The sequence below is a fragment of the Megascapheus bottae genome, chromosome 25 (genome assembly GCF_031878675.1).
Source record: "Megascapheus bottae isolate mThoBot1 chromosome 25, mThoBot2.hap1, whole genome shotgun sequence".
NCBI lineage: Eukaryota > Metazoa > Chordata > Mammalia > Rodentia > Geomyidae > Megascapheus > Megascapheus bottae.
Window position 1 is genome coordinate 23,284,075 of NC_143533.1, and position 12,639 is coordinate 23,296,713.

The window sequence follows — 12,639 nt, forward strand, 5'->3', positions numbered from 1 at the left end:
ATAAAAATACCCACCTATCCCAAACATCCAGAGGGTCATTTCCAGCATAAAATCGAATTTCAGATTCAAATGCCCTGAAATTGAAATAGCAAAGTTAGTAACACTAATAAAGTGAACAAGTATCCCTTCTATGTTTATTCATATGCTTAAGTATTTAATATTGGTCTAAGTACACTAGGGTTTGAGAGTTTGTTAAAGAGAAAGAAAGATAGCGAGGTGCCAGTGGCTCACACCTGTAATCCTCGCTACTCAGAAGGCTGAGAGCTTGAGGATCATGGTTGGAAACTAACAGAAAAGTCCCCTCCAAATTCTTATCTCCAATTATCCCCTCAAAAACCACAAGTGGAGCTGTGCTCAAAGTGGTAGAGTATTAGCTTTAAGCAAAAGGGCTCAGTGCCTAGGCCCTGAGCTCAAGCTCTATAACCAACCAAAACAAAACAAAAACAAAAGTATTATATACTAATTGAAAGACCTGGACTATGGGGCTCAGATCTACAATCATTAGCTGAAGGACATGGAGAGCTATTTAAACAGTTTTCAGTTCCTCATCTATAAAATGTTTTTGTTTTTCGTTGTTTTTTTTTTTTTTAATCTGTCATAGGACTTGAACTCAGGACTGGGCACTGTCCCTGAGCTCTTTTGTCAAGGCCAGCACTCTACTACTTCCAGCCACAGCATCACTTCCAGGTTTTTGTTTGTTTGTTTTTGGTGGTTAACTGAAGTTAAGAGTCTCATGGACTTTCCTGCCTTGACTGACTTCAGTGATCCTCAGATCTCAACCTCCTGAGTAGCTAGGATTCTATGAGTAAGTCATATTTTTACCACACTCTATTTAGTCAAAAATACTTTTCAAAGAAGTTAATAACTGAGTACGCATAAAAGATAGCAGATTTGGGGGCCGGGAGTTTGGCCTACTGGTTAAAGTGCTTGCCTAGCATGCATGAAGACCCGGGTTCGTTTCTCGGTACCACATACATAGATAGAAAAAAGGCCAAAAGTGTTGCTGAGGCTCAAGTGGTAGAGCTCTAGCCTTAACAAAGTCCAAGGACAGTGCTCAGGCCCTGAGCTTAAGCCCAGGACTGGCAAAAAAAAAAAAAAAAAAAAAAAAAAGATAGATTTGGGTTGAAGTGTTAGCCCACTAGGGAGTACCTGACTCTGAGTCTGACCCCAGTAGGTGAATCCTCTATTAGGACTGGAAGGCACTCAAATCCACTTGGTACACCTGTATGCTTCTGTGTGCTTCTTGCTGGCTGCCTATATGCCTGTAGTACAAATATCTTTAGCAGAAAAAAGGTTTTCTATTACTATCGAAAGAGTGAAGTCTAGAGCCAGGAATTTGGCCTAGTGGTAGAGTGCTTGCCTAGCATCATGAAGACCTGGGTTCGATTCCCCAGTACCACATACATAGAAAGTCCAAAGACAGTGCTCAAGCCCTGAGTTCAAGCCCAGGACTGGCCAAAAAAAAAAGAAAAAAAAAAGTGTGAGTCTATTTAGGGTGCAGATGAGATAATATTTTGGGGAGACACTGTAATACAATATATACTTTCCCGTTTATCATTGCACATTTTTTTTTTTGCCAATCCTGGGGCTTGAACTCAGGACCTGGGCACTGTTCTTGGGCTTTCTCAAGGCTAGAGCTCTACCACTTGAGCCATAGCATCACTTCCAGCTTTTTCTGTGTATGTGGTACCAAGGAATTGAACCAGGGTCTTCATGCATGCTAGACAAGCACTCTATCATTAGGCCAAACTCCTGGCCCCAAATTGTATTTTTATTGATAAGAGATTGGCTTCTCCACAATCAAATGAAATCCTATAGCCTTTATTTGTAACAGTACTTGAGGAGCTCTTTAGAAGGCTGCAGTGTAATGAGAACAGACTCTCGTAGTATGTTCCTCATTTTTTTTTTTTTTTTGCCAGTTGTGGGGCTTGAACTCAGGGCCTAAGCACTGTCCTTGGACTTTTCTCAAGGCTAGAGCGCTACCAGTTCAGCCACAGCACCACTTCCAGCTTTTTTCTATGTATATGGCACCGAGGAATCGAACCCAGGTCTTCAAGCATGCTAGGCAAGCACCCTACAACCAGGCCAAATTCCTGGCCTGTTCCTCATTTTTTAATAGTAGTCCTATACTATCCTGCATAGATCAGATTCACAGTATATACCACAGCTGGGGAGGAATGATTATAGGTAGAGTGTAAACCACACTACACACCGTTTCTGCTGCTGAAGAGTAGTATTACAGGCAGATTCCTGCTGTGCCAAAGCTCCCTGAAGTGTGGACATAACCCGCCCCTGCCGTAAGGGTTGTACATTTTCTTTACTCAGCTCCCACTCATCTCCTTCCAGGGACATGGCTTCACTATGAAGAAAGAAACAAAATAAATCTGATATTAACATCAATTTATTATACAATGCATTGTAGCAATGTTTTTATGATTTGGGGGCTGCATATAAGGGATGGCACATTATCAACATTATTATACTCCTAAGCTTCTGAGCCTGTCACCCATTTTCTAAATTTATGGCTGTAGTATTGTCAAATAAAGAGAGAAGTTGTCAAGAGTTTTGTTGATAGAACTGTAAGAGTTAAAGGCAGGAGTAAACAAATTAAAAGGGTTACAAATTTGAAAAAGTAAATTAAAAAAGTGTAAGTTCTACCCCTTTCACTTTGCTAATGGGACTTACACGCCTTCATTGCTCTTTTAAGTAGGGCAAAGGAAATATTGTTTTAAAACTCAGACAAACTGAGTATTTGCCTTATAACCTGTGAGAGGAAATTAAAATTGATTTAACAGAAAGTTGTACAATAGGCCAGGAATGTGGCTTAGTGGTAGAGTGCTACCTAGCACACATGACACCCTGGATTCGATTCCTCAGTACCACATAAACAGAAAAAGCCGGAAGTGTTACTGTGGCTCAAGTTGTAGAAACCTAGCACAGAGAGGCTCAGGGACAGAGTCCAAGACCCTTGAGTTCAAGCCTCAGAACAGGCAAAATATAAAAGAAGAAAGTTGTACATGATTTTGAAATAGCATTTATAGTTTTAGTGACATAAAAGATACGTTTTAAATTGTATTAGCATCCTTGTTCCATCTAAATTGTTAATGTGTCAGAGGCTGTCAATTTTTCTCTGGTAAAGAAAAGAAAAATCAAGAATAATTGATTGTAGGGGCTGGGAATTTGGCCTAGTGGTAGAGTGCTTGCCTAGCATGCATGAAGACTAAGGTTCAGTTTCTTGGTATCCCATACATATACAAGCCAGAAATGGTGCTATGACTCAAGTGGCAGAGCTCTAGCCTTGAAGAAAAAGCCCAAGGACAATGCTCGGGCCCAGAGTTCAAGCCCCACCACCACCACCACCACCAACAATAATAAATGGAGCTGTTAAAATAAAAACAAAGGAAGCAGCTCTATGCCTACAACTGAATGCATCACCTACTTTGATTTAAAATTAGCAAAGTGTTAGACTAGCATCATTTATGACTTGAAACTGATTATATATATATATGGAAGCCCTAAAACTTTTTTAGGAAGCAATGACAATTATGGGGAATGTCTACAGTGGCCTCTTTTTAAAAACAAAAACACATGCTGGGTGCTTGTGCCTATAATCCTAGCTACTCAGGAGGCTGAGTTCTGAGATTCATGGTTCTAAGTCAACCTTGGTGGAAAAAAAAAGAAAAAGGCCCTGAGACTCATCTCCAATTAAAAAAAAAAAGGCAGAAGTGGATGTGTGTGGCTCAAGTTATAGAGAGCTAGCCTTAAACATGAAGGCTCAGGGACAGCGCCCAGGCCCTAAGTTTAAGCCCCAGGACTGGTACAATACGTTATTATATAGTTCATGCCTCTGAATTCTAGCTACTCAGGAGCCTGAGACCTTTACCTATTGCCTTGCCTTGTCAGCTCAAGCAGAAAAGTCTGCAACAGCCCATCTCCAGTTAATCAGCGAAGAACTGGGTGGGAGTTATGGCTAGCAGAGCCGGTTCAGGGGCCAAGAAAGCCTCAGCACTTTCGAGGTCCCCGAGGTGAAGGCCAAGATAAGGAACAAAGAAAGCAACTGTGGTCGGGCACTGGTAACTCCCATCTGTGAGTTATTCAAGGATGGTGTGGGCGCAGTGTTCAGAGGCCCCATTTCAACCAACGAAAGTTGGAAAGCCTCAGTGGAGGATCGCGGCCTCTGGATGGCCAACGTACCCAGCAACGACGCCGCACAGCCACGGCCTGAGGCTACAAGGCCCGGGAGTCCACGCGCGGCGCCGCCACACCCGGCGAGCCTGTGACCGGCGCCGTGGCTGTGCCCTCTGCGTTCGCAGGAACCCTCCCTCCCACCCTCTGCGTCCGTCTGTCCGTGTGCGCGCGCGCCTGGCGCTCCGGGAGCCGGAGCTCGGCGCCTGCCCTCAGCTTCTGGGCTCAAGATTAGGAGCCACCGCTCCGCGCCAGGCGGGGTTCTGGGGAAGTTTCCTGGATAAAAGTCTCGGAGGCCCGGAGTTTGGCCCGGTGGTAGAGCGCCTGCCCAGCACAGAACCAGCCCCGACCCTCCCGGGCACGCTCGGTCCGCGAGACCCGCCCAGGGCCACGCAGCGCCGGGCCGGGCCCCGGACGCCGGGCCCCGGACGCCGGGAGGAGCCGAGCCGAGCCGAGCCGGGCCCCGGCCCGCCGCGCCCCGGGAGGCCCCGCGTCCCCCTCGCAGGCTCCGGCGGGGGCTGCCGTCCCCGTCCCCGCCCGAGTCCGCCCGCCGGCCGGCCGGCCCTACCTCAGAGCCGCTCCTTCCCTCCTCGCCGCCGCCATCCAGCCTTCCCGGCCGCCGCGCCCGGCCGGCCGCGGACCGTGTGGGTTTTCTCCCGACCCCCGCTCGTACAGGAGAAGCCGGGCGTTCCGAGGCGAACGCCAGCGCCTGCCTCCCTCACAAACCCTCACCTTCACGGCTTCCTCCCGAAACCGCCAAGTTTAAAATTTAACGGTCCCGCGCGTCCGGCGTGGCCACGCCCCCTCCGGCCACGCCCCCTCCCCGCTTCCTTCCCCCGCCCAGCGCGTGCTTGGCGCGCGAGGCCTTCTGGGACTTAGAGTTTACCGCGCAGTCGCGATGCCTCCTGGGAGTTGTAGTCCCCGGGGGCCTGCGCAGGTGCGGCAGGTGCGGCAGGTTTAGGTGCTAAGCGGTTTCTGCTGGCGCTCTGGGCCTCTGCGGTCTGAACGCAGCCAGGGCGCCTCCATCGCCAGGACTTCGTTGACGCTTTGAGGGTAGGGACATGTCTTTGGCCTGCTTCTTACTGAGTGCTGACCAGGCTGTGGTCATTATCTGCTGTCAGCCCTAAGCCTCTCAGCTGACCAGGGTCCTTAGGGCACTCTAGCCCATCTGTGTCCTACATAACCCTAAGAAAGAAAGAAAGAAAGAAAGAAAGAAAGAAAGAAAGAAAGAAAGAAAGAAAGAAAGAAAGAAAGAAAGAAAGAAAGAAAGAAAGAAAGAAAGAAAGAAAGAAAGAAAGAAAGAAAGAAAGAAAGAAAGAGAGAAAGAGAGAGAGAAAGAGAGAAAGAAAGGGAGGGAGGGAGGGAGGGAAGGAAGGAAGGAAGGAAGGAAGGAAGGAAGGAAGGAAGGAAGGAAGAAAGAAAGAAGGAAATCTATCTCCTAGTTCTGTAAAACCTTGTTTCTTGAGCCGGGAGTGTGGCCTAGTGGTAGAGTGCTTGCCTAGCATGCATGAAGGCCCAGGTTTGATTCCTTGGTACCACAAACAGAAAAAAGCTGGAAGTGGTGCTGTGGCTTAAGTCGTAGAGCTTTAGCCTTGAGGAAGACCCAAGGACAGTGATCAGGCCCTGAGTTCAAGCAAGCCCCAAGGCTGGCAAAAACCAACCAACCAACAAAAACTTGTTTCATGTCTTACACCAGTCCTGTCTTTCTTCTTGGGTTGCCCTGTTCACCTCCAACTTCTCAACTTTGACCACTTCCTGTAAATTATCTTGGAAGTGTTGAGTTTGTTCTTTTACTATCCGTCTGTCTTGTAGTCATTTCAAGTGCCCTGGAAACTTTGCTACACAGCCAACCACCAGTGGCTTAGATCTAAGCTTCCTAGTTAAAATCCAGCTGAGCAGACAAGCCCTAGAAATGCTTATCTCCAACTGTCCAGCAAAAAGCTAGAAGTGAAGGCATGCCTTGGTGGGCACCTGCAGTTCACACCTGTAACACTAGTTACTCAAGAGGCTTAGATCTGAGGATTGCAGTTCCAAGCCAGCCAGGGCAAGAAAGTCCATGAGACTCTTATCTGCAGTTAGCTACCAAGAAACCGGAAATGGTGCTGTAGCTCAAAGTGGTAGTAGGCTAGCCTACCACTCTAAGTGGAAAAGCTCAGAGACAGCACCACAAAAGAGCTCAGGGGGCTGGGAGTTTGGCCTAGGGGTAGAGTGCTTGCCTGGCACACACAAAGACCCGGGTTCAATTCCTCACTACCACATACATAGAAAAAGCTGGAAGTGGTGCTGTGGCTCAAGTGGTAAAGCTGTGACCTTGAGAAAGCCCAAGGACAGTGCACAGGCCGTGAGTTCAAGCCACATGACTGGCAAAAAAAAAAAAAAAAAAAAAAAGCTCAAGGACAGCATCCAGTCCCTAAGTTCAAGCCCCACAACGAACTTAAACAAAAAAAAAATCAAGCAAGAATATGAAGCACTGAGTTCAAGCCTTAGTACTAGCACAAAATAAATACATAAGCCAGGCACCCGTGGCTCACACTTGTCATTCTAGCTACTCAGGAAGCTGAAATCTGAGAATCATGATTCAGAGCAGAAAAGTCTATGAGATTCTTATCTCCAATTAATCACCAGAAACCCAGAAGTGATGCTGTGGCTCCAAGAAGTACAGTGCTTAGCCTTCCTGTCTGAGCGAAAAGCATCAAAGAAAGCACCCAGGCCCACAACCAACAAAAAAATAAAAATAAATAGTATTGGGAATGTGGTCTAGTAGCCGAGCGGTAGAGTGCTCACCTAGCATGCACAAAGCCCTCGGTTGGATTCCTCGGTACCACATACACAGAAAAAGCCAGAAATGGTACCGTGGCTCAAGTAGCAGAGCGCTAGCCTTGAACAAAAAGTGTCCAAGGACAGCGCTCAGGACTTGAGTTCAAGCCCCAGGATTGGGAAGAAAAGAAAAAGAAAAAGCTGGAAGTGGTGCTGTGCCTTAAATGATAGAGCACTTGCTTTGAGCAAAAGAAGCTAAGTAAATAAACAGGTAATCTATACCTTGGTTTATGAAGTGTAACCCTAATACATGCCTGGAGTTAGGCACTCCTCCAACCGAGCTGGGAGGTTGGGGGAGCTGAGAGAAGGGAAGGTCGGAAATGCTGCCTAGAGGGGTCTTTAAGAAGGGGTACTGAGAGGAGAGAAAGGGAGAGTGCCCTGGGCCTGGGGGCTGGTACGGGAGTCCAGCTGCAGTCTGGAAACTCTCGCTGCGCTCTCCAGCTCCTCCTAACCTCTGGGAAAGGCTGAAGAAGCTGGACCCTGACCCACTGAGAAGTGGGTAGAGCACAAAACGGGCACCACTCTGCTTGGAAATGGTCCCTTCCTCACCTCAGACCAGACACAGATCTTGAATGTCAAGTTGTTTTCATGTATTTGCTTTATCCTGACTAGGCGACTGACAGGGCTGGCAGGAACCTGAGGACTAGCCCGGCTGGTTGGACTGGTTGGGCTGCACCACGCTCCCCCACTGCCTGCTGCACCAGCGAGCTGGAGTGTGCCAGGCTTCTGATCCCAGCTCCCCCTCAGCCAGCACTCATCACTTGCACTTTGAGAAAGTGGTATGATGCTTTAACTCCTCCCAACTTTCTCACTCCTGGACGAATCTGCAAAGGTCTCAGGAGTGGAGGGACTCTCCTCATTCCCCACAACTCTTCTCTGTAAGGCTTTGTGCCCTGAGGCCCTCCAGGACAGATTAGGAGACAATACCATACAATAGAGTACCCCACACAATGAGAAACACAGCTTCTAGGCCCACTTTATTTCCAGAAGTGTCATCTCTCTAAGGACCATGGCTGTGCTTCTCAAGCTTGATCGTAGATGTAGTACCTGGGGATGTTTTCAAAATTCAGGTCCTCTGCGTGCTGGTGGCTCACATCTGTAATGCTAGCTACTCTGTAGGCTAAGATCTGAGGATCCAGGTTTGCAGCTGGGCCAGGCAGACAAATCTGTAGAACTCCAGAAATCCAGTAATTAAAGTACCAATCTTGAGCGAGTTACATGTAACACCTAAGGCTCTGAATCCAGATCTTAATACTGTCTGTCTGTCTGTCTGTCTGTCTGTCTGTCTCTCTCTCTCTCTCTCTCTCTCTCTCTCACCTACACACACACACAAATAAAAATCTTAATTCTGGCCAGGAGTTTGGCCTAGTAGTAGAGTGCTTTCCTAGCATACACAAAGACCCGGGTTCGATTCCTCGGTACCACATATGTAGCAAAAAGCCAGAAGTGGTGCTGTGGCTCAAGTGGTAGAGCCCTAGTCTTGAGAAACTCCAGGGACAGTGCTCAGGCCCTGAGCCCAAGCCCAGGACTGGCAAAAAAAAAAAAAGTCTTAATTCTATAGGTCTGAGGTAGGTCCACATTTCTACTCCCTCCCCCCAGCCATTTTTATCGGTCCTGGGGCTTGAACTCTAGGCCTGGGAGTTGCCTTTGAGCTTCTTTTCTTCAAAGCTACCACTCTACCACTTGAACCACAGCACCAGCACCACTTCCAGTTTTCTGGTGGTTACTTGGAGATAAGAATCTCATGGACTTTTGCCCTTGAGCTGGCTTTGAACCTGATCCTCAGATCTTAGCCCCTGAGTAGCTAGTATTACAAGCCAAGATATGCATTTCTAGCAAGCTTACGGGTAGTGTTCAGTCTGACATAGAGTGTGTACAGGGCAAGTATACTGTTAAATGTCTGAAGAACTTGGGAGCTGGAGGCAGGAAGATGCAGAATTGGAAGCCAGCCTAGGCTACATAGCAAGACCTTAACACACACACACACACACACACACACACACACACACACACACACACAGAGGCTGTGTGTACAGTCTGAAGTATGGTCTAGTGGAGAGCGCCCGCCTAGCATGCACGAAGCCCTGGGTTCAATTCCTTTGTTCCACATAAACAAGCCAGAAGTTAGTGCTTTGGCTCAGGGGTAGAGCTGTAGCCTCAAGAAAGCCCAAGGATAGTGCCAGGCCCTGAGTTCAAGCCCAAGGACTGGCAAAACACACACACACACACACACGCACACCTCTCCCAAAGTAATAGTGCATTCCCTTTGTTGGAATTCAGAAAATGATACCGCAGAGTATGATAGTCAGAAAAAAAGGAAACTGAACAGCTCCTTCCCTGGTTTCTCTTCCTCTCTGAAATTCCCTTATCTTCTTTTTTTTTGTGTGTGTGGGGGTCATGGGGCTTGAACTAGGCCTGGATGCTGTCCACTGGAGATAAGAGTCTCAAGTCCTTGGGGCCGGGAGTTTGGCCTAGTGGTAGAGTGCTTGCCCAGCATGCACGAAGACCCTTGGTACCACATACTTAGAAAAAGCCAGAAATGGTGCTGAGGCTCAAGTGGTACAGTTCTAGCCTTGAGAAAAAAATCCAAGGACAGTGCTCAGGCCCTGAGCTCAAGCCCAGGACTGGAAAAAAAAAAAAAAAAGAGTCTCAAGTCCTTTTGTGCCTGGGCTGGCTTTGAACCTTGATCCTCAGATCTCAACCTCTTGAGTAGCGAGGATTACAGGTGTGAGCCACCACTCTTGGCTTATCTTCTTAAAGACCAAATGTATCTAAAGGAAACACAATTGCCTGTGATCCCTTTTCCTGAAATGTCTTTGTGTGTGTGTGTGTGTGTGTGTGTGTATGTGTGCATGTGTGTGTGTGTGTGTGTGTGTGAGAGAGAGAGCAAGCAAGTATTTTGCTCAAGGCTAGCATTCTACCACTTGAGTCACAGCTCCACTTCTGGCTTTTTGGTGTTTTATTGGCAATAAGAGTCTCCCAGTCATTCTTGCCTGGGTGGCTTTAAAGGGAGATCTTCAGATCTCAGCCTCCTGAGTTCCTAGGATTACAAGTGAGCAAGCTGTCCAGGCCCTGAGCTGCCGTTGACTGGGGAGATTGCATTCATCTCCCAGAAATACTGAGGAAATGCCACCACGTCTGGGCAGGCTTTGGGCCGCCAGTCATGATCTATTTCTTAGTCCTCTTAACCCATCCTCTGTAACTCTGGCCAGTTCATTTGGCCCATCCCAGCGGACAGTCCCATGAAGAGGGACGACAAGGTCAGCAGTGACCATCTGGGTGGATCTGGCCTGAACACATAAGTGGGCTGCAAAGAACGATTCCACCCTGGGCGTACTCACTGGTTCAAGGGCTGAAGAACTCCTTGAGAGTAGAATTTGAGGCCAGAGGTCAAGGCAGGCCAGACTTCCCTGTAACCCCGACGGGCTCCAGCCCAGCGGTGGATACTGTCACCCGTTCTGTCCCCTCCCACTTCCTCCATGCACTGCTTGGCTTCTGGGGCAGAGCTCTGAGCGACCAGCTGATTGGATGCGGGGAGGTGATGGGGGCGGGACAGAGCCAAACTTTAGAACAACCTGTCTGTCTGTGTCCTGAAGACTGGTCAGCAATGGCCAGAGAACAAAGGACTCTGCAGACAAGGGAAGAAAAAAAGCCCCAAACTGTGATGGTGCACTTTAAAAGCAGGTGTAATGGATCAGGGCCAAGTTTCCCCCACACTGCCAGAGCTCTGCCAGTTGGCCTGCCCTCTTGCCCATTTTCCTCACAGAGCCCCACGCTGTCAGCATGCTCTTGCATGTCTGATCTGGCTGTGGCTTCTGTGCCGGTACTTTGGGGTGGGTAGGCGCTGCCCAAAGTGTACATGCCTAGCAATGCCCTTCTTCTCAGGTTGAGGGCTATCTCTGCAGCCCAAAGAGGCCCAGGCAGGGAGTCACTGAGCCACGATCTCTTGTGGAGGAAGAAGCTGTAGCTGGGACGGCCGGGAGATGCCAGCCTCTGGCCTTTCTCTGGAAAGTCATAAGTGCTTCTGGGGTACACCCTGTTCTGTGACGCTGCCACCTGCTTCTCGTGGCTAGCTTGCAACTCTGGGGTTGTTCATTGTGGTCATTAGGGGGATCCCTAATTAATTCATCTCTAGGGTTTGTGTCTAAGACTATGCAACTACATTCAAAAAAGCCAGAAGTGGAGGGCCTGGAGTTTGGCCTTGTGGTAGAGTGCATGCATGAAGACCCAGCTTCAATTCCTTGGTACCACATACATTAAAAAAAAAAAAAAAAAAAAAAGCCAGAAGTGGTGCTGTGGCTCAAGTGGTAAAGCGCTAGCCTTGAGAAAGCCCAAGGACAGTGCTCAGACCTTGAATCCAAGTCCCAGGACTAGCAAAAAAAAAAAAAAGCCAGAAGTAGAGCTGTGGTTTAAGTGGCCTCGTGCCAGCCTTCAGCACAAAAGCTCAAAGACACTGCTCAGGCGCTGAGTTCAAATTCCAGTACCAGAAAAAAAAATAAATTAAAAAAATGACAACAATGCATTTTCTCTCTACTTCTCTTTCTTCTTTCCTATAAAAAAAATCAGCCCTGCCTCTTCTGAAAAATTGCAGAAACGTGCCCAAATCTAAAAGTGAAAGCCTGAAAGAAAGCTCCACTTCTTGGGAACAGATATAGCCTATGAAACAGAGGTCACAGAATGGACATTTTAGTTTTAGTCACAATTTTTTTTTTTTTTTTTTTTGCCAGTCCTGGGCTTGAGCTCAGAGCCTGAGCACTCTCCTTGGACTTTCTCAAGGCTAGAGCTCTACCACTTGAGCCTCAGCACCACTTCCGGCTTTTTTCTATGTATGTGGTACTGAGGAATTAAACCTGGGTCTTCGTGCATGCTAGGCAAGCACTCTACCACTAGGCCAAACTCCCAGCCCATTAGTCACAATTTTTAAATGTTAAAAATTGTAGCTGGCCATTGTTTCGGAATGAGCTGCCCTGCTAGGCCCTACACAGTGGACAACACCAAAATGGAGTCAGTACTGCTAAATCTACAAGATCTAACTGAAACTAGAAGGAAGCAGACACAGCCCCCAAGACCAATATCTCCTGAAAACAGGAGGTTCCAATCTATCTGAATCAAGTCACCTGATTTTAACTAATCCATTTTTTTCCCTTAACAAAACTCAGGGTTCTAGTGGGAGTTTTCCGTTTTGTAGAATTCATCAATCACAAATAAAAGCCAAGGACACCTACATTTGTGGCCATTTTGTCTTCTGACAAGAATTTAAACTGAGAGCTGCCCACTGGTGGCTCACACTTAGAATCCTACCTACTCAGGGGGCTGAGACCTGAGGATCAGAGTTCAAAGTCTGATCTGGCAGGAAACTCTTTGAGACTCTTATCTCTCCTATTAACCACCAGAAAGCTGGAAGTGGTAGAGTGCCTTGTCCCAAAGTTCAAGCCCTCCCCCCCACAACACCAACAAAAGAAGAATTTAACTGAACTTTATGTTCTGCTCTTTGACTTAGGTGTCTGAGTCGATATCTTCAGTTTTAGAGTGGAAATGTACATTCTAACTGCAAATGGATTCAACCATAAATTTACAGCAGCCCCGGCTGGGAAATGTTTAACCTATAAATCTTATCCTGTTTTCAATGAGCAATAG

The 12,639-nt window shown here is 47.6% G+C and overlaps 1 protein-coding gene and 1 non-coding gene across 3 annotated transcripts in view; one reads left to right on the forward strand and one right to left on the reverse strand.

Moving 5' to 3' along the window:
- Bub1b (BUB1 mitotic checkpoint serine/threonine kinase B) overlaps window positions 1–5,003 on the reverse strand; it is a 36,669-nt gene extending 31,666 nt beyond the window's left edge. Inside the window, exons 1-3 of one of the 2 annotated variants that reach the window (XM_090318616.1) lie at window positions 4,918–5,003; window positions 2,213–2,359; window positions 15–74 (exon numbers count right to left, since the gene is read on the reverse strand). In XM_090318616.1, the coding sequence (XP_090174742.1) occupies window positions 15–74; window positions 2,213–2,352 (200 nt within the window). In that variant the 5' untranslated portion in view covers window positions 2,353–2,359; window positions 4,918–5,003. Of the gene's footprint in view, window positions 1–14; window positions 75–2,212; window positions 2,360–4,753 lie in introns of both variants that reach the window. The other variant, XM_090318615.1, reaches the window with a different exon arrangement.
- Window positions 2,654–2,782, forward strand: LOC150046649 (small nucleolar RNA SNORA27). The gene has a single exon (XR_016532653.1). It is a non-coding gene; the product is annotated as a small nucleolar RNA SNORA27 (small nucleolar RNA).
- Window positions 5,004–12,639: the final 7,636 nt, after the last annotated feature.